Here is a 24688-nt window from a genome sequence, read left to right as displayed (position 1 = left end):
CAGCCCGCGCCGGCGCCTCGCGCGCTGAACGGCCCGGGTGGACACCGGGAAGCCGGCTGGGCGGGCGCGGCGCGGCGGCGGGGTGCGCGGGGATGAGAGTCTGGGCCCACCTGCCTCTTTCGGGCCGGGGCGCGCGCGGACGTGACCTTGGCCGCGGCCTGCGTCCTCCAGTCCGCTGCTCCGGCAGCCCGCTGCCTGCCGCCTGCCTGCTCCGAGTCGCCGGGCCGGCCCGGGCGGGGTCCCGGGACCCCACGCTGCACTGCAAACGCTGCCTTCGCCCGCCGGGCCCGAGCCACCTCCCTCCGCGCCCTCCGCCCGCCGCGCAACGCCGGCTACCCCAGTACCGCCCGACTGAGGGCCCGGAAGAGGCTCCAGGGCCTCTCTGCGACCCTCCGGGCAGGAAAACGTCCCTGAGACGCACGCCCTCCTCTTCCCACCCGCCTACGGAGCTGAGAGTGCGCCAGACCCCTAAGGCTCAAAAGGCAGAAGGCTGACAGAGCCCCTCAAACGCTGCCTGCACCCCAGACAAGTCTTGCTGGGGCCCCACCCCCTATCTCCAGTCGCCTCCAGAGAAAGGAAAGGGGGAGAGGACACTTTAAATGCCTGACCTGCTTCTTAGGGACATGAGGAAGGAGCCTTTAGATGGGCCCACAGAGCCACCCTATCACTGGGCAAGGGGCTGCTGGGGGGATTGAGGGGATAAGAGGGAAATCAGGGCCTTGGGTGCCGCCCCCTTCTCCCCCACTGGGCACTCTCACCTCAGGGGCCACCCACATCCTTTCTTTCCCTCTCCCCACCCACCCACCCACCCAAAAAAAGGGAGAGAAGGGTCGTGGGTCCTGCAAGGCTCTCCCGCTAGCACCCTGTGCCAGAACCACAAGTGATAAAAGGGAGAGTAGAAAGCTCTCAGACCACTCCTATTTTAAAATGTAGAGCTGAGGGCTCAAGGCTCTCAGTTCAGGAGGGACAGATAGGTCTCCACACTGCCCAAGGCTCTGTCTTTTTTTCTCTCTGGGGCCCTCCCCAATGCTCAGTAGCAGCCAAACCAGCAATACAAATCAGACGTAGCACCCTTCAGGGAGTCAGTGGAGGTCGCCAGATATAAAATGGATAGATATCCCAAAACCAAATGTTCAATTGTGTCTTGTCTGCAGCTGGTACCATATTTGGGTATCGGTGGACAGAGAGCAAAGTTTACCACCCATCACCCTGAGGAGGCCGACGTGGCCAAGCCTGGGTAGATGCATCACCATCCATGTGACTCAAATACCCCTGGACAGCTGGGCAAATGCTGGGGCCAGAGCCATGGGGGTGTAGTACTCCCTGATCAGCCTCTCCTGAGGTCCTGACGTTGGGTTTTGGGAGTCACATGAGTGTAGAGATCAGATATCTACCACTCCCCATCCCCAGGCAGAGCTAAAAGAGACTCTGCAACCGCTATCACCAGGAATACCTTTCCTTGTGCTGCTAAGGATGGACTTCTGGAGGGAAGAGACCACTCCTTACACTAGGATTTTCCCCCACTCCACTCAGAAAGCAATACAGCTCCAGCTCAACATCTTAACTGGGGTTGGGCCCAAAAGACAGGTCAAGTTGGGGCAGCAGGAATCTCCATGGGAATTATAAAGGAGCTTGCAGTTGCTATTTCCATCACCTTCCCCATGGGAAGGAGTCCTGTATGCCCTGAGATGATTTTTCGGGAAGTGGGTAAGGCTCAGATAGAAGCCACAGAGGTAGGCATCCAGGGGTACTAGGCCTTCCAAGGAGCCCTTGGTGCTGATCAGTGCAGGCACAGCTCAGAGCTCATTACTTCCAATGCCTGCGGCCCTGACACCATGTCAGGATGAAGCCATCTTCACCCTGGCATGAAAAGGAACACAGGAGGGAAGAAATTATCCAATGGCATCTGATCTGCCTAGATAAGGTGTTCCCACTGGTCTTCACTTGGTTTCAGTGTATCTAACCCTGCAACCCTCCCTACATTAGTAGGACATTTAGTGTGCATTTGTCAGCCTGGGGAAACCAAGGCATGAGGCAATAAAGGCTTCTATCAGAAGTCACACTGAAGGGCATGTCCTATTCTGGGGCAGTGGTTCCTTGCTGAAGGGCAGATGGTGGCAAGCACCTCACTCAACTGTTTCTCTGAGCCAGTCTTTAAAGAGCAAAGGAATAAGGGTTACCTTCTCCCCTCCACGTGTGCCCAAGAACCTGAAGTGAGAAAATGTCCAGCAGGCAACTCCCCAGACCCAGGAATGGAAGGGTATACCAAATGGAAGAACTGGGATTTCACACCACCCAGGTCCCCAGTGGGCAAGCCAGCTGCATATAACTTCCCACCCACTGCAAGCTCCTTATGCATCCCTCCCATGTCACATAGGCCCCAAGATGGTCAACCAACTAGACTGAAATTGCAGGTGCCCAGCTGTTGGTGACCCTGTACTACACAGGGTCCCAGTGCCCTGGCAAAGTTATTCTTTCTTTTCTCCATCAATTTTCTACTTTGCAGTCTTTTCTTTAATGGTATTCCAGTACTGGGTTGACACACCTACAATTCACACCAGCATAACAGGCTTCCTCCCCAGGGAGGTTTTAAATGATGCTCCTCTGGGCATGGTCAGGCTGTCCTCCTTCCCCTTACTCCTTCCCTCCTTGTGCCCTGGCTGAGGAAGGCATGGAGGGTCCTCAGACTGCCCCTCCTCCCCAACTAGTAACTGTAACAGGAGGCCTGTAGAGGGTTTGGCTTCCCCTGCACATTACTCCTCCTCCTGCCTGCCTGTCACAGGGAAACTGGGGTCCCCTGGGCTGGTCCCGGATCTCCTCCTCCCCAGTCAGTGGGAGAGGATGGAGAGCCAGAGGAGGAAGTGGACAGCAGGCCATGTGGCTTGGTCCCATGGACAAGCAAGCTCAGGGAGGACACAAGGGAGGAGGTGGCTCAGAGATGCTTCCCTATTGTGCAGAGACCATGCAATCTAGGGTTTGCCCTGGAGCCAGCTGGGCCTCATCCTCCACCTGCTCAAATGTGCTTCCACCAACCAGAGGAAATCCATTTACTAGTTTTTCTAATAAATTGACAATGCTCCATCTTTCTTTTTTGATTTCTTATTGACTAGCCCTTGTTTCCTTTTATACAGGGCCAAGGAGCCCTGGGTGAGCATAGGGAGGGGCTGAGAGAGCAAGGAAGAGATCCTGTGTCCATTGTGGAGACAGAGGGACAGCCAGACTCTGTGGCTTGTCTCTGGGGTATCTCATGGGGCCATAGCCGGCAGGCACTCAGGCTCTGAGACTTCCCTGAGAGCTGATAAAATCTCAAGCATTCAACTAACTTGATGGCAGGCACAAGTTAGTGTGCCAAGCAAAAACCACACACCTCTCTTCGCTGAGCTCAGGACAGAGATCCAGGTCAGCAGTCTCAGCCCTCACTGAACAGAACAATCTCCTATCTCCAGAGGTGCAACTTCTTAGGTCTGGGTGAAGCCAGGTGTCATCATTTTTTTTTAAAAAATGATTCTAATGAGCAGTCAAAGAGAACAAGTGGCCTGGACCAAGGTTCCAGAAATAGCTACATGGTTACCTAACGATCAGCCAGGGAAGGTGTTGGCTACAACTTGCCAGGCCCTGCCCCCTTTAGAGTCTGAGCCAGGGAGTCTGGGAAGCTGCTCCCAATGTATGGAGGAGGGCAGAGCCACAGTGTCAGGGCTGGGACCAGAACCTGGTCTCCTGACTCACGCTGGCGTGCTTGTGGCTCCTCAGCTCCATCTCCCAAGTTGTGTGGTAGTGGCAGGAGCTCTTTTCTTGGTAACTGGAGGTCAACACAAATATTCTAGCCAGCTGGTGAAACAAGGGCTAGCTCTGCCCTACTTTGCATCTGCAGCCATCACTGCCCTCCGATTTCACCCTCACCTTGCTAGACTCACTTCACTCATCTTCAGATTGACTCTGTCCTCAGTCAGAAGACTCACGGGGCCCTGACCCAGTGATCTGGGGGAACACGCGTGGGGCCAATCTACCACCTGGGCCCTGCAGTCCCCTCCTCCAAGGTCCCAGCCAGAAGTTGAAAAAACAAGGCTGGCCCACTAGGGAGAAAGGGCAGAAACCTTACTAAGAAATAGGGAGGCATTCCTAGTCCTTTGAATCAAAGACGCTTTTGAGAATTGGATGGAAACTGAGGCTCCATCCCAGAAAAATGCACATGCCTCTCTCACCCAATCCTGCACGTCACTTTAAGACATTTTTAGGCTTCAAGTTCAGAATCCTTGCCTTCTAGAATGTCTCCTGGGAAATGGAGAGTTAAAGCCATCAGACACTGGTAGCTTCTGCCCATTAATAAAAGCATTCTGATCATGTCTCTGCAACCCACACCCCACCTATTTTTAAGCTTTAGCCTTTGCCATAAAGAGCTAAGGCTGACATGGAAGGGCTCCCACCCGAGAGGACCCCAGGACTGTGGACAGAGAGTCCAAGGAGGTGGAGGCAGCAGAGACCAAGTTCCCTCTTGCACACGTTCCTGCCCTTGCCTCACACCCGCACCCTAGAGCCTTGTGTTTCCTGAGCACAGATGACAAATGAGCGGATGAGGATGAAACTCATGTGTCCCCAGCCCTGACCCACACATAACTCTCCCCACTCCAGCCAGGCCCCAGGAAGGAGGCCACGCAGGGGTCAGTTGGTCAGCAGTGGTTATTGCACCATTGGCAGATAATGAAATGTGTGTACATTAGAGACAATCATGGGGCAGTAAGACAACCCTCAAAAGTACCTGAACTGAGTCAATTACATTCTTAACAGGAGGGGAATCCACAACAGAAGAGACACGCTCATAGACAGACACATACGCGTGCACAAACATAACAGACTGGGAAGCAATAAATTATTGGCCTCATACTTGCCTGGGTCCTAAGAACAGGCAGTTAAAGAGCAAAACCTCCCCAAGCCACCTTTCCACATCTCCCCTGGGAGTAGCAGTGGCCAGCCAATGCCAGAGGCCTGAGTAGTCCTCTCTTTCCCTAGGAAGAAGTGAGCTTAAATATTTGGCTTCTTACCAGAAAAGAACTATGCACAAAGGAAATAGTCACACTAGCTTCACAGGGGAAGAACGGCTCATCTGGGCCTGCAGGACATTGTTGTAAGCCCCAGGGGCATGGCCGTGCCTAGCACTGGTAGCAGGTGAGGACACCTATTAAGTACGCTGAATGTCAGAACATTCCAGAAGAGAGCAGAGGGGGAAGTCTTCCGAGGACTGTGGATGAGGGCGGAGGGCTCTCCTGTGAGCCAAGGAGGGCTCTCCTGTGAGCCAAGGAGAGCCCAGGCTTATGGGGAAGTGTACAGAGGTTCTTCCCCCTTCCCCACGTCTCCTCCCTCCCTCCAGCGAGTCAGAGTCAGCCTATGGAGTTCAAGGCCTGGAATTTCTCCCGAAGGTTTCTCACTCTTCCCTGCTGGCTTGGGTCCGCTGGGTCCTTGGGCCCCTCTTCCCTCAGCCAATGCTCTGCAGCATCCTGGGAATCCTGGCCCTGCACCATCATGGCTGGTCCCTGACCACTGCCCTTTTCCTCTAGCCCCTCCGCGGGGCCTGACAGGGGCCCCTTCTCCATTACAATCACCCGCCGGTTGCCCTCCAGGGTGAGGTCTGCGGTGACATACAAGGCTTCGCCTTGGGGCGGTGCCCCAGGAGGCTGGGGCTGGGCAGCCTCCCTGCCCCCTCGGCCCCTCCTGGTGCCCAGGCTGCCACAGCGGCTCACCCCACGTGAGGGCAGAGGCACCATCATGTTTTCAGGCACCGAACGGCTCCGGTTGACTGGTGGTGGTGGGCCCCGGGGCCGGCTGCCCTCAGCCTGGAGCCCCTCGTCGTGGGAGGCATACTTGGAGCGAAGCTCTCGGACATCGGGCCAGCTGAAGGTCTCAGTGTCGAAGGGGCTGAGGGGGCTGCGGGGGCTGCGGGCAGAGGGCCGGACCCCAGACGAGGCCGCCCTCAGGCCGACAGCAGAGGGGCTGGAGGGGAAATGCTGCAGCGACGCCTCCTCGGCAGAGCAGGGCTGGGGGGCGCTGTGCTCCTGGACCACCGTCGGCTCATAATTGAGGAGGGACAACGCCGGTTTTGTTTTACCTACAAGGAGAAGGAGAGCTGCCTGAACCCCTGGGCGGGAAGGGAGACATGGGGCAAGTGGAGGCTCTGAACTGTCTGGGACGAACCTTCTGGGAGATGCCGGTGTTGGGGCTTTAGGTGTGATGGGATAGAAATTCTGACTACCACCCATAGGCCCTGTATCAAAGGAAAAGTAGAAGAGCAAGAAAGGGTAGTCAGGAGTCAAAGAAGACAGGAGCTTTCCGTGTCTTCTGGATGAGAGGTGGGCCATGGCCACATTTCCTCTAAAGGACTCTGCTGGACAGGAACAGCTGGGAGGGCTGGGAAAGAGCCCAGGAGGGAAGGCAGGCTGGGACCCAGAGTGTTAGACTGGCTGCCAGGGCACAGGGGCCCACCCACCCCTTCATGGCTCAGGGTCCAGCCTCTCTCTTTGGTACGGACCCTTCAGAGGCCACTTTCAGCCAGGAACCAGCTGGCTTCCAACCAGCAACTCCATTCATAGACCTGTAAGAAGGGATCAGCCTGTGCCCCCAGTCCTTGTACCTTTGCCACCCAATGGCTCTCCAGCCTCCTTGTGCAGGCAGGGAACAGTGGGGCTCTTCCTGTCCCTCTCGGGCGCCGCCTTTTCCCACTGCATTGGTGGCCTGGCCATCTCTGACTTGTTGCTCTTGATCCGGAGGCTGTACTGGCGGGCCAGCTGGTAGACCTTGTTTTTGACACGCTCGCTCACATGGCTGTCCATCACGTGGGAGAGCTGCACAATGCGGGGGTGCAGCGGAGTCACCAGGTCCCCCTGTGCACCACTGCTCAGCTCCTTCACCAGTTCCTTCAGTTCCCGGGCCAAGAGGGACGGGCTGGGCCGCTCGGTGGGGGAAGCACTTTCCGGCGAGGCAGCGGCTGATTCCTCAGTGATGGCACCCAACTCGTGCTCCTCCAGGATGAACAGTGGCTCATGCAGGTCAAAGCCATTTGCCTGGCCCTGGCCCAGCCCCTTCCGAGGGCTCTCCCTGGAAGAATCCACCCCCTCCCAGAGCTTCAGAATTTCCGAAGAAGGTCGGAACTCAGCATCTGTGATGGGAGCTGGGTCCCTGGAGCAACCCTGGCCTGGTCCTGGGAGCTCAAACAGGGCCCATGAAGCCGGTCGGGAGCCCACCTGTCTCTTGTGCCCCGGCAGGGCCGTGGGCTCTGGGTCTGGCCTGGGAAGGCTGTTGAACCTGGAGACAGAGTTTCTCACCAGCCCTTTGGGGATGTAGGAGAGGCTCTCCCGGCGCCGGATACTAAAGCCCACGTCGTGATGCTCTGCATGCTCATAGTAGCTCTTGATTCTGTCCAGCAATAGCCGATCTCGGGAGGAAAGCATTGAATCCTTCTTCTTGCAGGGGGACCTATCGGGCTCCGCTGGGCAGCCTGGGCTCAGAGGCGCTGTCCCATTGACTGAAGGGCTGCTCTCTGTGGCCACCCCCACATTGACATCCACTTCTGGCGGGGGCTGGGAGCTGAGAGAGTCTGTGGTGCTGCCACACCGGGCTGGGCCCTTTTCACCGCTCTCCAGGCTGAGCATGCTGCTGCTACGGCTAGTCAGCCGTGGGGTCCCAAAGCCGCTGGACTTGCCGTCCTCCAGCGTCAAGCTGCTCCGCCGGGAGAAGCTACTGACAAACCGCTCAGCGATGACACTGGCCTGGTCCAGGACGGACGGGGGCAGGAGGCTCTCGGGCTCCTGGGTGGCCCCCATTTCTTCCTCCTCCTCCTCACTGCTCAGGGCCTTGAGGTCCTCGGTGCTCTCAGCCACAACGAAGTCCACCATGTCACCCGGGTGATCCATCCGCAGCAACCTCTCAGGGGCAACCAGCTGTGTTTCCAGGACTTCTGGAGACTCTGTGTCTGAGGGCATTTCCTCAGTGCTGGGAACTTCCATGACAGCAAACACCTCGTGCTCTGTCCCAGGCTCAGGGTCTGGCTCAACCTGGGACAGAACAGAGAGTCCACATGAGCAGAAAATTTTCTCCATGAGCCCCAGAGGGTGAGGGAACAACATGCCTTTCCAAAGCCTAGTGAGAGGAGGCTGCAGTTTGGGCCTGGGGGAAATCAGCATGATTGCTGGCTCAAAAGTGAAGCAACAGGTTCTTAAAAAGAGAAGCATGATCAGGTCCCTCATCACTCTGCAGCTGGGTTGCTGGGCCCAAGTCCTTAAACTCAAGAAAAATCCTAGAAACATGGGTGAGTAGGGTGGCAGCAGTTCTCAGGCAGCCTGGACTTCCCAGGGTCCCTGCTTGGTGCTAAGACAGCTCCCAAGAGCCCCAAGGGCTACCCGCACAGGGAGTTCTGAGGTTCTGATACAAACTGAGTGACATCAGCAACCATTCCAACTTCCCTGGGGGAGGATCAGGGTCCTAAGAGCAATACAACCAAGTGCTGGAATCTTGTCACAGGGTAAGGCTGGGCATTTGGCTCCTACCAGTCAGCCTCAGCGCCTGTGCACAGCACAGACTCAGCGTGTGCCCAGCCAGATGGACAGGGAGGGGCGCCAGCTGGAGAATTCCCTCTTGATCACCTCAAAGGTACCTGGCACCATAAAACTGGCCAGCACAGGCAGCCTCCGAGAGCAGCCTTTAGGGAGAAGGACACACAGAACTCTGCATTCTGAGGCATCAAACCTGACTCCATTTGTTCAAATCGAGAACATTCCAAACAAAACCCATGATTTAGAATCTGGACCAATCAGCAAAGGAGTCACCAGCCACAAGTGTCCGCTGAGCACCTGAAATGTGGCCAGTCCAAATGGAGACCTGCTGTACGGGTTAAAATACACCCCAGATTTCAAAGACTTCATATAAGAAGTCTCAAATGTATCATTAATAATTTTTTTATATTGATTTCACATTACAGTGATAAAGTTTTGGACATATTCATTTAAACAATACACTACTAAAATTAATTTCACCCTTTTCTTTCACCTTTTTTTTTTTTTCAACGTGGCCATTAGGAAACTTAAAGTACACCTGTGGCTCACATTCTATTGTTATTGGCCAGCACTGCTTCGGACTCTTATCCAACATCACCCAGGTCTCTCAATCTTGTCTTGGCTGTAAGGTCCCCATCTGGAGTCTAGCCTGAGCATCGTTACCTTTTTTGGTAACTTTGGGAAAGTGAAGGACTCAGTTCCACACAACCCACAGGCTACATGGGACTGTGGGCTCCTGGGGCAGAGACCACGTCAGACCTCAGTGCTGCCTCTCATTTCAGGTAAGTCTGCCTCTCTAAGCCTCTTTTTCCCTTCCAAGGCTGTTACAGGGAAAAGGGGGAAATTAACGTCTTAATACAGATATATATATATATATATTTCTTTATATTATTTAAGTTTGAAATAACTTTCCAGAAAATTTAAAGTTATTTCAAAATAAAAAGTTAAAAAATAAAACAAAAGTACCTACCCTTTGTCCAGGTGAGCACAGGGCTGGTATAAATCAGCTGCATGCTGAGGGCGGGGAGGGAGCAGGGCCTCGTCTCTAGACAAAGTGACTGGCTGAGGGGGGTTGAAATCTAGCTCACTCTGCTAGCTGTGCCCCTTGACAGGAGACTGCTTCTACCCCACAGGAAAGGGTTTCTTTTTCTAATTTCTAGAAAGGAGCTGTCTGCTCACCCAGCCATGCACCTATAAGCTGGACATGCCTTCTATAGGGGTGAGAGCCCTGGTCCCAGGGGTGGGGAATGCCTATTCGCATTGACCTAAAAGCCCCACCTGCAGATCTGCATTTCTGAGTTCCAGGTACCTCCACACCACCCCCCTCCCACCTGCTGGCTGCTTACCTCTGGTAGGGAAGAGACAGACTCAAAGCTCAAGTGTTTCTCGGCACTAGTTGGAGATCGGACACAGGGCCTTCTGTGGGAGCCTTCTGACTCCCTGCGTCCCTTCCCCTGTAGGAAGCAGAGGGCAGGCATCAGCTCCCAATCGTACTGGGAGCTGGTCCCTACTGCAACCCAGCACATGCAGCCCCTCCCCGAGCCCCAAGGGGGTTGGGCTGTGCCAAGTCAGCCTTGGATCTGAGCCATTTCAGAGTCTGACCGAACCACCAGGCCCGGGGATACAGAAATCCTGGCCAGGCAGGTGGCCTCCGGCTACAGTCAGACCTTTGGAAAAGCCCAACCTGACTTCCCTTCCAGGCCAAGTAGACTTAACCTCTCCACCCCCATCGTGTGCTAGCTACTCCCCCTTCCTGACTACTCTGCACCCCATTAGTCATGCTTACTGGAAAGCACACTGGTTAGCACCCAGAACTGGAACAGCACATGCCAGGGGCTCACCAGGGCATGACAGCAAGAGAGGGGGTTAAGAAGCACTGGTGGCAGGAGTAAAGGAACCAGGGGAGGGGAACAGGGAGGGGAGGAGACTCTCAGGTAGGCATGCACATGCCAGGGGACATGCAAGGAGGAGGGGAGATCAAAGAGACACCTCACCATAGCGCCCCGGGAGAAAAGTAAAGCGTTGGCCCGATAGTGCCAGCAGTGGAGGGCGGCCAGCAAGGAGCTGGCAAAGTCGGCTACCTGCTCCGCTACTGCCAGGCTCTCCTCCTCCTCCTCCTCCTCCTCCTCCTCCTCCTCCACCTCCTCCTCCTCCTCCGAGCCTGGGGGCTCCAGCCCGGCCCCCTTCTTGTTGCCTTCATGCCCGGCCAGGTCCGTCAGAGAGACCTGAAAGGCCTGCTCTTCCTCCTCCTCCACCACCACCTCCTCCTCCTCTTGCTCCTCCTGCTCCTCCTGGGCAGACCCTTCAGTCTCGGGCTGCGGGCCCTGAGGACAGGGGAGCTGCCCGAAGTCCAGAAGCGTGCCGGCACTGCCCGCATGCTGTTCGGAGCAACGAGAGCCCTCGTGACCAGCCTCTGGGCAACCTCCCGTCCTCCAGCCTGCAGCTGGGAGGAGGGAGACTCCGTGCACAGAGCTGCATCATAACTCCAACCCTCGGTCTCCGCCAGGGGTCAGTGAGGAGCAGAAGGTCTTATGGTGAGGAGGCTGGAGCCTAGGAAAGCTGGGACTGGAACCTGGTCAGGAGGGCCCCCAGAGTCTTGCCTGCCTCACAGGGAGGGAGAATGAGAGGGTCCAGGCTGGGCAGGCCACCACCAGGGTGCCATCCTAGGAAAAGGGTACAGAAGGGCCCCCAGGGGCAAGGTCCACATGGGCTTGTACATCTCTAAGATCCTCACAGAGCCCGAGGCATAGTGGCTACTTGAAGGCAGTTGTTGAATGAATGAAGCCAATGAGACCTGGAGGGGCCGAGGGACTGACACAGCAGCCCCTCCTGCCTCCCATCCGCCAATCCCCTCGCCCGGCCCCACTGCTCACTGGCCTACCTTCATTCCTGCTGCTCTGGCTGCTGACACCACCACCATGTCCCCAGCAGCGGTGCGAGAGGGAGGGAGAAGAGACCCATGAGCAGGAGAACCTCTTTCCAGAGGCCAGAGGAAGGCCTCACCCGGTGAGGGCTGGGGGCCCCTCCTCCCAGGGTCCTCACCCACTCCTGAGCTTTGAGGGGATGCAGGCAGGGCAGGAGCCTGGGGCTTGTGGGAGGGCACCACCCCCCGGCCACACAGGGGAAGTGAAGGGGCCAGGCCCTCCTGCTGGCTTTTCTCTTCTCGTGGAAGAAAGAGGAATAGAGGCAGAATCCCCCCTAAACAGTGCTTGACACCACCCCCACCCCCACCCCAGACTGTCAGCTGCTTCGCCTTCCTGCCCCCACCACAGATGCTGCCCCACCCAAGCGCACAGGAATGGCCACCCAGCCCCTCACACACACTCACCTTTCTCGTTGAGTTGCCTGAGCAGGTGTCTAGTCGGCTCTGAGGAGGAAGGCACAGGGACCCAGTCAGCAGCTGGCCAGGAAAGAGCTGGGGCGATCCGGAGCTCCCAGCACCATCAACCATCAACAGCTCAAAGTCCACGGGCAGCGACTCCCAGAAACCTCGGGAGGCTGCCCTCCACGGCCATCCCCCTCGCACCTGCCCAACACTGAGGCCACGCCCATGCAGCTCCGGGGACATCCACTCCGAAGGCCGGCCCTAGAGGGCTACAGCCCTCAACCCTGAAGCAGCACATCTCGCCCAGGGCCCTCGGCCCTGCAAATAGGGCAGGGAACGGAGCCTCATGCTGCTCCTTGGAGACCAACTAGCCCCACTGAGGGAGGCCCCCAGCTCCACCTCAGGCCCCACCCATCCTGGCAAGGAGCAAATCAGCGTGTCAGCTGCACCCAACACCAAGCCCGCCACCACCCACCCCCCAGAGCGCCCTGGCTGGAAGGCAGAGGTCGCACCCGACTTCCTACGGCCCTTAAAGCCTGGCGCCACGAAGCCTTGCTGCCCGCTGGGGAGTGTTGCCCGGCTGCACAGGGGGTGACCCGGCTCTGGGGACAGGATGCAAAACATGTCCATTAGGCTGCCAGTGCCTCCAGTCTACCCCAGCCTTTCTGGGGACAGACCTGAGACGGGAGGGCAGGGGAAAGAGGATACTTGTCCCAGGGACCTGGCCTTGGTCCACCCATATCCCTGCCCAGCTGTGTTAAAACGGGAGGCCTGGGGATGGTCACAACTTCCTATAAACTTGGAACCAGAAAGGAAGTCTACTGAAGAACGTACGAAGAATTTTTTTCTATACAGAAACACGTGCACACACACACTCTATCTGCATCAATATAGTGGGTTTTTTTGTTTTTTGCATGGGCAGGCATGGGAATCAAACCCGGGCCTCCCACGTGGCAAGTGAGAACTTTGCCACTGAGCCACCGTAGCACCACCCTCAGTTGTTTTTAGTGACAGAAATACAAAATGGTCCATTCTTTCATTTTAAAACCTGTAATCAGGAATATACTAGTATGTGATGATATTGTGATCCAGTGATTGTCCACACAGCATGGATGGGATGTTTGTTAAGGATGCTTGCATTTGTATGTCGTTTCTTTATTTGTCAATTAAAAAAACAATGTAAAAAAAACTGTGATCAGGAATACTTAAAATAACTTCTGATATAATCACAGCACCTTTCTTATCCATAGTATACTAATGAGCCCATCTCAGCTCTCAGGAAGCTGAAGCAGAAAGGCCTCCGGGCAATGAGCCAAGACGGCAAAGCCCAGGCGCTAAAGCAGATGGCCTGGGTCCTCCCTCTCACAGAATCCTAGGCTCTTTTTACACACAGTTCCCATAAGCTCGATGCGGTGATTTCTAACGGACTAGAAGATGGAAGGTGCACTGGTACCGGCAAACAAGCTAAGACCGATGAGAATGAGCCTTTTTCAGCGTTACAGAAGAACCAGCTATGACACCTCAAACGCAAGCTGTCTCTGTGGTAACCCACAGCCCACACACCCCACGGGGATCAGGCAGCGCACATCCCACTGTTCTCGCACCCACTGATCCAGAAACATGCAAATCCAACTGGGGCCAGCACATCCTGTGTCTTAAAAGCCCCAAAGCATGAAATATGTTTTACAAAGGCCTATTTCATCAAGGCTACCACTAAAAACAAAAGCAAACAAAAGGCAAACTCTTTTAGCATGTACAGGATAGCACCTCAGCCACATGGGAACTGAAGCTCTCGAAAATGGCTCCTATTTCCTGAGCGCCTTGGAAAGCTAAAGTTGTGATGCTGACACTGGGATGATGGTACACCATCACCACCGCTTACGGAACACTTCTACGTGCCAAAAGTTTTTAATTCTAAGCTAGGGCAAGGTAAGGGGGACGTTGGAGAGACAGGAAGGAATTACAGGGGAAGAAAGGGAAGGGGAACAGAGAGGGCCACAGACACGTAAAGTAGCACCCCCAATTTGAGACTCTTAACAGGGCACCATAAAACCGTGGCATATGTAGCATATTTATTTGTCCAGGGTCCCAAATCACCTGGAATAACAGCAAACAAAACAGAAATGCAAAACCTTTCCAAAGACTGCGCAGCTTCACCTTCTAGAAGACAAAGCCCAAAGGTCAATTCACACAGGTGTGTGGGAATGTGAGGGCCATGGCCAGCAAAGTGCAACGGGGAGCTTAGCCAGCGTAGGAATCTCTATCACCCTAGAATTTTTCTCAACAGGGATTTTCAAGTTGGGTTCTCATCCCAACTCCCACTTCATGTGAAAATTTGGCGAGACATATGGCTTAGGCCAAGTCTGTCCCTTGATCTCAAATGAATGGTAAAGTGAAAACGGATTTAGAACACACACACACACACGCAAACACCTCACCATGGGTGCTCAGAATAAAAGCAAGGTTTTCTCATTCTAAATAGGCAATTCATTCCAATAAATCCAAGAACATAAGAGCAAGCCCAGTAACGGAAGGAAACCCAGGAGAGGAAAACTTTTTCCTAAGACCCAAAGTAAATATTTCCCATCCGGATTTGGTACCACTTGAAGTCTAATTTGTTTTCCCCAAGTCCTGCTTCTGCTCTTCTGTTCCAGGACTGGGCTGGGGACTACTCATGGTCCCAGGTGGCAAAGGAGAGGGGATTAGATTTTAGAGGAGCTGAGAAGGAATCCCAAGACCTAAGTAGACAAGTATCCTCAGGGCCTTGAAAAAGGTGGGCTGCCTAACCCCAGCGGGCAAGAAGGTCCTGACATGGCCGCTAGGAGGGCAGCACAAGCGCAGGGGGATGCTGCTCCACGGACGCCCCTCCTCCCTCTCTCGGGCCTTTTCTAGGATTTCAGGAGGGGTGAGAACAGCAGCCCCAGACATTGCCACCTACAGCCCCATGCCTGGTCAAGGGTCCTAGGAAGGGGCCTCTCTCCCCGCCCAGGCCCTCCCTTACCTGACTGCCGGCGCCCCTGGCGCACGAGGGTGGACACCTCGTCCTGAGAGGACCACGCCTTCTTCAGCCGCTCTGGGCTGCAGCGGTACCGGTTGGGATCTGCACACACAAGACAATCCGGCCTCTGGCTCCCTGGGACCGCCCTTGCCCAAGACTCTGTGCACACCCCGCCCATACCCCACCTTACCTCTGCTGCCACCCCAGAGTCACGCTCCAGAGGCCTCCAATACACCCTCCTCCTCTATCCTTCAGCAGTGCCGCCTGGGAGCTCTGCCCCTCCGTGACCACAGGGCCACCAGCCTTGCAGTATATACCCCCATCCCCTGGCAAAAGGAGCCTCCTCGTCTTTCCTGCTCCCCAGAATACAAGCATCAGACAAAGCTTCCCCAGGATGCAGGCTGACCTAGACAGAGGCCCACAATTAGGGACAAAACAGACAGAAAAGGGCACACTCACAATAGGAATCCATTTCCAGGATGGCTTCCTTGGCCTGGAAAGGGAAGGAAACCCAACGAGTTATGACCTTGCTATGTGCTGTCCCTTCCCTGGCTCAGCTCAGGAGCACCCACAGTGCTGCGCTGAGACCAATGTCCAGAAGCTGGTCTGGAGGCAGCCCTCTGCTCGCACCCCGCAGGGGCCAGGAGGCGGCTGGCCTGGGAACTTGCCTTCTGGGGGATGGTGGTATGGTGGTTCTCCAGGATGAGCCTCTTGATGTGGTGAGTCCAGTTTCGTTTCTCCTCCGCTGTTTTGGCCTGGAGGGACCGAGGATTGTCACCATAAGGCCTGAAGCTGCCCGGCCTGGGCTATGCTTCTGCCAAGGTGGCAGCCTGTGCCGGGGCCAGGGTGAGGCTATCGGGGACTCCTCACCAACCCCGGGGAAGTACATACAATTCTGTGTCACAAGGCTCAGTGCCACCGAGTGAGGCAGGCGGCTGTGGTTCCATCTGCAGCCTTGCTGGCAACCCCCCGTCCTGCCACCCGTCGCCCCGGCCCCCCCCCTCACCTGGATGCTGTACTGCTGCTTGCTGTGCTTGTAGTGGGTGACAGTGAAGCACAGGGAGTCTCTGGCGCTCTCTATCAGCATGAGGGAGGAGCACTGGGGGCAGAGGGAAAGGGCAGTCAGGCCCGGGCGGCGTGTGGCAGCCTTGGGGGGGCGGGCAGGGAGAGCCTTCTCAGAAGGACAGAGCCGCATCCACATGGAACCCCGGGCTGTGAAGGAAGAAGGACAGAGAGAGCAGGCCGGACCCCTGGGGACGAAGAGAAGAAAAAGGTGGGGGCTGGTTACCGGGATGTGGCCCTTGTAGACAAAGTGATCGCCCCGCTTCTTGGTGATGAGCAGTGCTTTGTCGAAGAGGAAGAAGGCCCGCTCATTGCGCACACGGTGCACGCGAAAGGTGCCCTCCAGGACGAGCTCTCCGTAGGTGGTCAGGTCTGGCCCCTTCCAGTTGATGAGCAGTGACTGAATCTCCTGCAGCAGCGAAGGCCCCAAACCCCAGGGTCAGGCTGCTCATGACCTGCTGGGGGCCGCACAGGGCCCCAAGGGGCTCGTGCAGACAGACAGACAGACACACACAACCTGGATCCGCCAGAGTAGCCTGCTGCCACCCCTGGCTGCTCCCAGCAGGGCCACCACATGCCCTCCCCACCAACGGGAGCCTCCAGCCAGCCAGCCAGTCCAGCAGCACCTGGAGCCGGACAGCGTGCTCGTGTCGCCTCTTCATGTCGTTGATGTACCAGGCCACACAGGTCATGGTGTCGATGGCATCCTCCACCACTTCAAAGCCATCCTCTTCTTCATCAAAATGTTTAGCGATTTCCTGTACCGGAGAGAGGGGTTTGGAAAACCCAGACTCGAGGACCCCGCCCCTCCCCCCCAGGCAGACCCCTACCCCCATCCTCGCATGCGCAGAGGATTCCATGGGCTACCTGGAGCAGCAGGTGGTACTTGAGGATGCGCTGGACTGGCTTCAGCAGGTAGGAGCCCAAGGGCAGCGAGTGCTGCAGCAGCTCCTGCCGGTCCCGAAAGAACTTGGCCTGTTGCTTGTCACGCATGCACTCCGTCAGGGCAGCCACTGAGCTGGGAGCAGGGGGAGGGAGCTGTCACCACCTGGGGCAGGACTGGATGGAGAGGGGAGGTGCTGCAGACTCACCAAGGGGCTCTGCCTCCCCTCACCAGGCCATTACTCACTTGGGGTAGTTGTTGCAATACTGGGTGTAGATATCAAACTCTTGGCTCTAAGAAAAGACCAAAAATAAATAGTAATAATTCCCATTTGGCAGTAAACCTAGTCGTACTGAAGACAGGCCCCAGCCCCAGAGCACACGCTGCCCCCTCCCCACCTAGAAGCCAGCAGGGCTATCTTTGTACCCATCTGTCTAGGACCACCAAAAGCCCCTGGTTCCGCCCCAGAATGCCCTTCCCCTTCCAGGCCAGGCACCCCCAACATCCCCAGAGAGGGACCCTAGGGACTTGGACATCCTTTTAAGGACACTGTCCTGTGTGCTCCTGGCAGGACCAGGAACAAGGACATGGTCCCTCTTACCCGTTCCACAAAGCAGCTGGCCACAGCCACAGGGTCACTATTGCAGCTGTCCAAGTCTCTGAGTAGCTGGCTGGGTGAAGGAGGTGGGGAGTGGCCATCAGACCCAGGACTTCCAGCCCGGCCGCAGCCAGCCAGCCACCCCGCTCAGCCTCCTCACACCCTGACACACAGCCAGCCCTGTCCTCATGCTGAAGAGCTGAGGCTTCCACCCTCAGAGTGAGCCCTGCCTCGTGGCCACAACCACAGAGACAGCAAGTGCCACCGCAAAGACAAAGAGGAAAGGAGACCCACGTGCTCAACAAGCAGGAGAGGAAGAGACACCAGTACCCACCTCGGAGGGACACGGCTCCTCTGCAGGCAGAAGGAGTCAAACACACAAAAGCGAAGGTTAAAGGAGGAAGAAGAGAGAAGAGGGACTCACAAAAGAATCAAGACTGAAGGACATGGGAAAGGACGGGAGACAGGGCAAGTTCCTGAGCCTCTTGCTCTTACATGGGGAAACTAGAAAACTTCTGACACAAGAGCCCTCCCCGATCTCTGCTTCTCTTTTCTAACTGCCCAATATCGGGCAGAGGTTTCCCCTGTACCCCACACTCCGGGACTTCTCTGGGTTGCAGGAGGCCTCTCTGCCCATTTATGGAGCCTGGGGTAAGTTTCTCCTGAAACTTCTGACCCAGCTCCCTTTCCTGGGGAGTCTGTGGTCCAAAGCAGCACCCTCAGCCTCCACGGGCCCCTGTGCCCCAAGGGAGCCCCCACCAGGCCTTGCTCAGCTTCCCTTTCATAGCCTGCCTGTCCTGTGCATTCCACTAGGGGGGTCAGATAATCTCCAGGGAGGCCTAACTTCCAGGAGTCAGTGGGAAAGGTTAGGGCGGATTAAGAGAAGCAGGAGTGGGGGAGAATGGTAAGGGCGACAAAAGAGGCACCTGCAAGGGAGATCAGTGTGCAGGGGCCCAGCAGCCCCCCTCCGAGAAGATAGCCCAGGTGGGACGCAGCAACCAGGCATCCTCAAACTCTCTCCCTGGCCGACAGAAAGTACATCCGCCCAGTGCGTGCTCTCTCCTCCCACAGGGAACTAACTGCACCCCTGTGCAGGGGTTGCCCACCCCTTCCCACCCCGGGAGCAGGCTCTGGGTCTGAGGACAGCGCAAGTGCAGGGACAGCCAGGCTCCTCCCCAAGACCTGAAACAGTCCTCCCAGGAGAAGCAACTGGGAACACGGCTCACTCACACACCTGCTCAGCGCGTAGATGCTCTCTATGTTCCCAAAGAGGGCACTGACTTGCTCCGGCTTCAGCAGCCCAGGCGTGTCGATGATCTTCAAGAGGTAGTCCTGCGTGGGGAGAGGCGGGGGCTGAGTGCCAGGCCCATGTCCCTCAGGCATCTTGCAGCTCTGCAGGTTTCAGGCACCACCCACTTCCCCGGGGTGGGGGGAGACAACAGCCACACCCGTGTGCCTGCAGCATGAAGCACGTCAATGGCTGCGACCCGTTACGCCTCACAGTGGCCCTGCGAGGCAGATGTGCACCCATTTTACAGACGAAGAAACTGAGGCCGGGGTGGGGGAGGTAACATGCCGATACCCCACGGCCAGGAAACAAGAGAAACAACCCCAGGCATGCTGCCTCCAGAGCTGGGCTCAGTCTCTCTAAAAGCCAGCATCTTCCCAGGCAGCCGGGAGCCGCCCCCTCCCCTCCTATCAAATGTGGTTACTCCCTAGGGATCTGCGGGAAGCTCTGTTGGCCCAAGTGGCTAATGTGACCTTCCCCCCCCCACCCCCTCCCAACACCACAAAGCCACAGCATAAGGAAGTGTGAGGAGCTCACTTCACTAATGGCCCTGGCAAGAAAAGAACTGGGGATCCAAGGCTGCTCCAAGGCTGCTCCACGACTGCACGGGAAGCAGATCCTCTAAGACTAAAGCGTCAGGGAGAACCTTCCTGTTCAGGGTGGAAACAGGTCGGTGCAAGACAGAGCTGGAGCCCCGGAAGCCAGGTCCTGAGAAGAGCCGGGCACCGCCCCTCCCGCCCCCAGCTCGGAGCCCCGGCAGGCGGGACGCACCTCCACGATGCTGCGGAGATCCTGCACGTACGTTCGCTCCGTCTCCACGATCTCCCTCACCACCCGGCCCAGGTAGCTGAGCTTGTGGTGCGCAGGCCCCGCGGCGGCCCGGCCACTGAACGGGGAGAGCGGGCCCTTCATGTTCAGCCAGCCGCGCGGCGAGCCTGCCCCGGGCCCGGCCGGAGCCCCGGAGCCGCTGGGCTCCTCCATAGCGCCGCGGCTGTCACGGGAGGAGCCCGACGAGGAGCTGGTGGAGGTCAGGCTCACGGGCCGCTCCTGGTTGCCTTCTTGGTGGAGGGAGACGGAGATGGGCATCCTGGCATCGCTGCCTAGGGCGGGCACCCCACGCAGATTCTGGAGCGAAACCGACAAAAAGTCAAAACCTGGAATCCCGAGGAGGGGCCCTTCCCCACAGACCCCACGAGCACGGCCGAGGATGCCCAGGACACAGTCCTTCCTGACCCCATCCGGAGACCACACCCAGGGAAAATAAAGGGCTCTGAGGCAGATAAAAGGCGCTACCTCCTGATGGCATACAAAGCCCTGACCTGGCTGTTTGGGCAAAGTAGTTAGCCTCTCGGAGATTCCTTGTGGGTAAACAGGATTTAGCACCTACAGCCGAGGACTACGTCCCCGTGGATGAAGTGACCGGTGGCATGGGGCGCTCTGAGGGCCCCACAACCATCAACAGGGTGATGCTCATGGTAGTTGTCAGAAAGCACCTCCCACGGGCCCACCTGTTGCCCGGGCACAGGCGATCTGCCCCTTCAATCTCCAACCACACTCGTGCCAGATGGCAAGCTTCCCTCTAGGACTGCAGAGTCTCCAGGGCACCAGGGGCTTCGCCACGAATCCGAAACCTTCCGGTACCACAGGGGAGACGGTGGCAAGGTCGAGCCCAGCATTCCCCCTGCGCCCAGCCTCCCTGCCCAGGTTCGGGCCCCTGACTCACTCGGGTCCCTGAGAAGGCGTGGGGCCCCGGAAATTCCCCAGGGCTGAGCCACCGGTGAGTCGCCACAAGTTCATCTCAGCACAGCTGGGACAGGGCAGGTTGGAAGGCAGGAAGCTGCTCCCAGGTGAGGCAAACGTAGCCTCAAGTGGACTTTATTCCCTGACAGATGGTGTGGCTCAGAGGCAGGCCCCCTGGATCGAAAATCCCAGGAAGGCTGAGCCTCCCACCTGCTGAGGTCTTGGGGAAGGACAGACACCCCGCCCCCAGCCCCACAGGACCAGAGCTCACCAACGCCCCTTTCTGGAATATACACTGGATTGCTCTTCCTACAGGGGAAAAAAGGTTCTTGGAATCCCCTCTCACCCCCACTGACCGACGGCCTTTCACAGAAGCTACCCCCCCGCCACGGACGCAGCCATTCTCGTAGAGCTACAGGACTGACATAGAAGGCACCATCCCTCTGGTATCCTTGGCACCGCTTTCCCCTGCTTTTCTGGGCCTCTGCCCCAACCTGCGCCTCTGGCTTTGGCAAATGTTGTTCCCTTTGCCTGGACACTATTTCCTTCCTATTTTCCCCTGATACACAATTCCTCTTAGGTATGTAACTTATACGCCATCCTTCAGGTCTCTGAGGGTCCTCCAGGATCCTCCCCATATCCCCCAAACTTGGGAGACCCCTTCTCTGTACTCTTAGAGCACCCCACTATAGTGACTGGTTTGAAACCCACAGCCCTTGATGGTCTAAGTTACTTCAGGGAAGGAGCCGTGAGAGCTATTTGGCCATAATGGTGAACAAACTGATGTTTTTACTGAGCTAAAAAGTCCGGCACATCAAGGCCTATTTCCCACCACCAACAACCCATCAAGGACCCGCTCAAGCTCAGCCGGAGGTGGGGGAGGAGGGGTCCTTGCCAAGGCACTCTATAGGAGCCTCACACTTTGCAGAGAAGGATGCAGGTCAGGGGGCATGCCCAAGGTCTCCTGGCTGCGGGGGGTGTCCAGATCCCAGCCCCACCCCACCCCACAGTGTAACACAAAGAAGATTAACAGGATCATTTCATGAAGCTCTTTGAGAGCCCCTAGGGAAGTGCAGCTTCGCTGCTTTTTCCTCCCTCCTCAAAAGAACCTTTAAAATTAATTAGCTACTGAGCTAGCTGGCATGTTAACACCAAGTCATTACAGCACAAAGACAGAGACCTAAGCTCCTCCTCTACCCTTAACCCCCGATCCTATGGAACTGTCTGATGAGTTCAAAGCCCTCTGTGACCTCCCCTCCCACCCACCTCCACCCACCCACGTACTCCCCCTGCTTGTCAGTTCCAGCTGGAACACAGGGGCAGGGACCTTTCCCAGATCAGACCTGGGGACAGTCAGTTCCTCTGGGGAGGCTAAATGGAAAAGGCCCAAGGCCCAAATGGACTTCCCAGCCTGCCAGGTCACAGCCCTGAGGCAGGGGACCAGTTTATAGTACTCAACAACATCAGGGAGAGTAATCTCTAAAGGCGACCTTCTGGGGGGGTCACTCTTTGAGCACCTCACTGGGAGAAAATGGCAATATAAACCCCAGAAACTAAAGTGTCCTTCCTACTTGGAGAACCAGCTGCCTGCCTGGAAAGCAAGCTCACATTTTGAAAGTGTGCCCATGCCTAATTGCTAAAACAAAACATCAGAGCCAACAGCTAAAGTATCATGGAGCACGAGACTAAGTGCTATATACACAGCAGGTCTTTTAGTTCTCATAACAACTCTATGAGGCAGGCACTATTAATATTTCCCTTTACAGATGCAGAAACCGAGGCACAGCATGGTGGAATACCTTACCCAAGGCTATGGAAGTACCAAGTGGTGGCACCTGGATTTGGTCTCAGGCACTCTGGTTCCAGCATCCAGGCTCTACTGTCCTGTTTCCTAATGGATCCCATTCCAGCCAAGGCACAGATTGCAAGTATAAGATTAGTCACTCATAGCCCCTGGAGGCAGTGGCTTTTCTGCATTAAGACTCAAAAGAAAAAAATGATCATGGTGATGAATACAAAAAAAAAAGACTCAAAAGACCTGAAAGATTAGGACTTAAAACATGGCACTTCACTTACCCCACAAGGGCCAACAAAGACACGGAGCTATTTCTGGACCTGCTATTAGATGACTTCTGGCCATTCACTCCTACTAGAATAATATGGCAAGCAAAAGATTACAGGACAAATGGTCCCAGGTCATGGGTAAGCAGAAAGGAAAAGGAAAAACTTAGGAGGTGATTGAGATCAAACTATAAATTCCTCAAGTGATGAGAGACAAGCTCTACAGAGCCCACGAGACCTGCAATCACAAGGTTCTCTCTCTTGAGTGGGATGACTGATGGGACAGAACCTACAGACCAAGAGAGGAAGAGATGAAGAGCTAATGGGGCAGTGGGGACAAAGCAAGGCATACGTGGGCACTGATAAGAGACACCATTTGAGGCAACAGTCAAGGCATCTCATTCAAGTGCAGCCTGGCCCTAAAACAGTGACCCCACAAAGATGGCTAAAATATCTGCCTACAGGTTCGTTGGGCAAGGGCAACCTTTCCTTCCCGTACAATAAGCATCACGCTGTATTACAGGGTTTACCCTACAACCAGAATTAGAACTCACGTCTTCAAAATAATCGTGGAAGCCACTCTCTGTTAATGAAGTAGGAGCTCAAAGAAGGAGGTGAAGCCACAGCATCCAGATGCCTGTCCCATTCTACTGCATCCCAGTCCCCAGTTCCCCTAAGCATTCCCCAGCCATGATCTCTTCCATCTTGCAACATGAAATTATCAATCAAGTCAACATCAATCCATGGATCGGTCTTCTGGAAAATTCCATATCCTCAAGTCCTGCACCTGTGAAGCCCTCCTGTCTTTGACAAGGTCTCCTAAGACCTTATTTTGGAGATAGGCCTAAAAAGATGCTCAGATATATACCTTTAAGGGTTATGGAGGAAGAGCGGGAGAGGGGATCTATTTCTTTTTTCTAACTTTTTCTAAGTTTAAACATGATCCACACTCTTCCGCCACCCACCCCTCTTAGCCCCACCTCCCCAGGACCTTCCCTGCATACCCCGGGGCAGGCAGGCAAGCTGCAGCAGGTTCCTTGGCTTCTCAGCACAGCTGACTGAGGTACATCCTCCCCCACCCTTCCCTGCCTCCATCAGCACCATGCCCCCAGTCTGACCTGTATCCCACAAACCCCATCAGCCCAGGCGTTGCTCTGCTGCCCCTGAACTGGGGGATGGGGCACCGTGTTCCCTGCCCCATCCTTCCTTCTGAGGGGAGTGCCCCTGGTGCACTTAGCCCAGCCCTGGAGAATGCCTGCCTCTCAGGTGCTGGGGAATCCCCAGGAATCAGCAACACCCCCTTCCAGCCTTCCCTCCCAGGCCAGGGAGCAAGAAGGAGAACGAGAACAGGGAGAGGACACCTGTTGGTGAATCCTTAATGGGGGCTCAGGCTTTTTGGAGACTCCCCCAAAACGACATTCTGGTTCAGAGAGGCTGGGTCCTGGTACAGAGGAGGCTGATGTCACCCTGCAATCCACACCCAAAAAGCGGAAGCCCCAAAGGCACCACACCTACCGTGGAGGAGGATAGGAAAAGAGTGAGGGAGTTCCCCGAAAGGTGACTACTCCAAGGTCCATGGGCCCAGCCTCAGTGGGAGAAAGGGGAAGAAGTCACCCAGTACCTACACACAAGGAAAGTTTTCCACAGGGATGGCAGACTGTGCATCCGTCCTTCACTCCTCAACTGTACACATCTCTCCCAGGCATTCTAAAGACTCTCAAAGCCAAGGCAGTCAGGGGGCTTTGACTTTCCCCAAAACAATGTCCCACCCCCAGCCCCAACCCCACTCCCAACTCCACATTAAGAATCTCCCCAGAAGGGGCACCAGGAGGAAACGTTTGAGAACCGTAACAACTTTTCCCCAGCAATAGGGTGGGGAGGAATGTGAACCCCAGAGACCCCACCTGAGATCCTGAAGTCCCTCAGCTGTTCTTTCACCCATGCCACAGTGCGCCCCCAACTCCGTCCCTGGAGCTGCCCAGCTTCTGCCTGTCCATTCAGTTCCTACAGTTCGCCCACACGCCCTTCCCTTGGAGTGCTCGCATCTCTTTCGCTGAGCAGTTTCTTTCCTCTGACCCCTCCCACCTCTCCCTAGAGACCCAAGGGCCCTGAGCACCCTAAGAAAGGACAAGGGAAGGCTCCCCGGGGAAGTGACTTTGTGTTCAATGTGAGCAACATGACAGGCAGCAGAGG

General features: G+C 56.1%; 1 protein-coding gene across 7 annotated transcripts in view; it reads right to left on the bottom strand.

Annotated features, from left to right (window-relative positions):
* Positions 1–5277: 5277 nt before the first annotated feature.
* The window catches only part of PLEKHG3 (pleckstrin homology and RhoGEF domain containing G3), a 41922-nt gene continuing 22511 nt past the window's right edge, over positions 5278–24688 (bottom strand). For 3 of the 7 annotated variants that reach the window (XM_077122706.1, XM_077122707.1, XM_077122704.1), the window contains exons 2-18: positions 19466–19819; positions 18641–18738; positions 17410–17479; positions 17055–17101; positions 16793–16943; positions 16552–16683; positions 16152–16334; positions 15870–15962; positions 15532–15618; positions 15323–15356; positions 14867–14965; positions 11869–11907; positions 11422–11444; positions 10535–10918; positions 9887–9994; positions 6623–8042; positions 5278–6100 (exon numbers count right to left, since the gene is read on the bottom strand). In XM_077122706.1, the coding sequence (XP_076978821.1) occupies positions 5376–6100; positions 6623–8042; positions 9887–9994; positions 10535–10918; positions 11422–11444; positions 11869–11907; positions 14867–14965; positions 15323–15356; positions 15532–15618; positions 15870–15962; positions 16152–16334; positions 16552–16683; positions 16793–16943; positions 17055–17101; positions 17410–17479; positions 18641–18738; positions 19466–19780 (4008 nt within the window). In that variant the 5' untranslated portion in view covers positions 19781–19819 and the 3' untranslated portion in view covers positions 5278–5375. The remainder of the gene's footprint in view (positions 6101–6622; positions 8043–9886; positions 9995–10534; positions 10919–11421; positions 11445–11868; positions 11908–14866; positions 14966–15322; positions 15357–15531; positions 15619–15869; positions 15963–16151; positions 16335–16551; positions 16684–16792; positions 16944–17054; positions 17102–17409; positions 17480–18640; positions 18739–19465; positions 19820–24688) is intronic. The other 4 variants (XM_077122705.1, XM_077122708.1, XM_077122710.1 and 1 more) reach the window with 4 other exon arrangements.

The sequence above is a fragment of the Tamandua tetradactyla genome, chromosome 12, assembly GCF_023851605.1.
Source record: "Tamandua tetradactyla isolate mTamTet1 chromosome 12, mTamTet1.pri, whole genome shotgun sequence".
Taxonomy (NCBI): domain Eukaryota; kingdom Metazoa; phylum Chordata; class Mammalia; order Pilosa; family Myrmecophagidae; genus Tamandua; species Tamandua tetradactyla.
The sequence above is the reverse complement of the archived record's forward strand: the minus strand, read 5'-3'. Positions and strand labels throughout refer to the sequence as shown.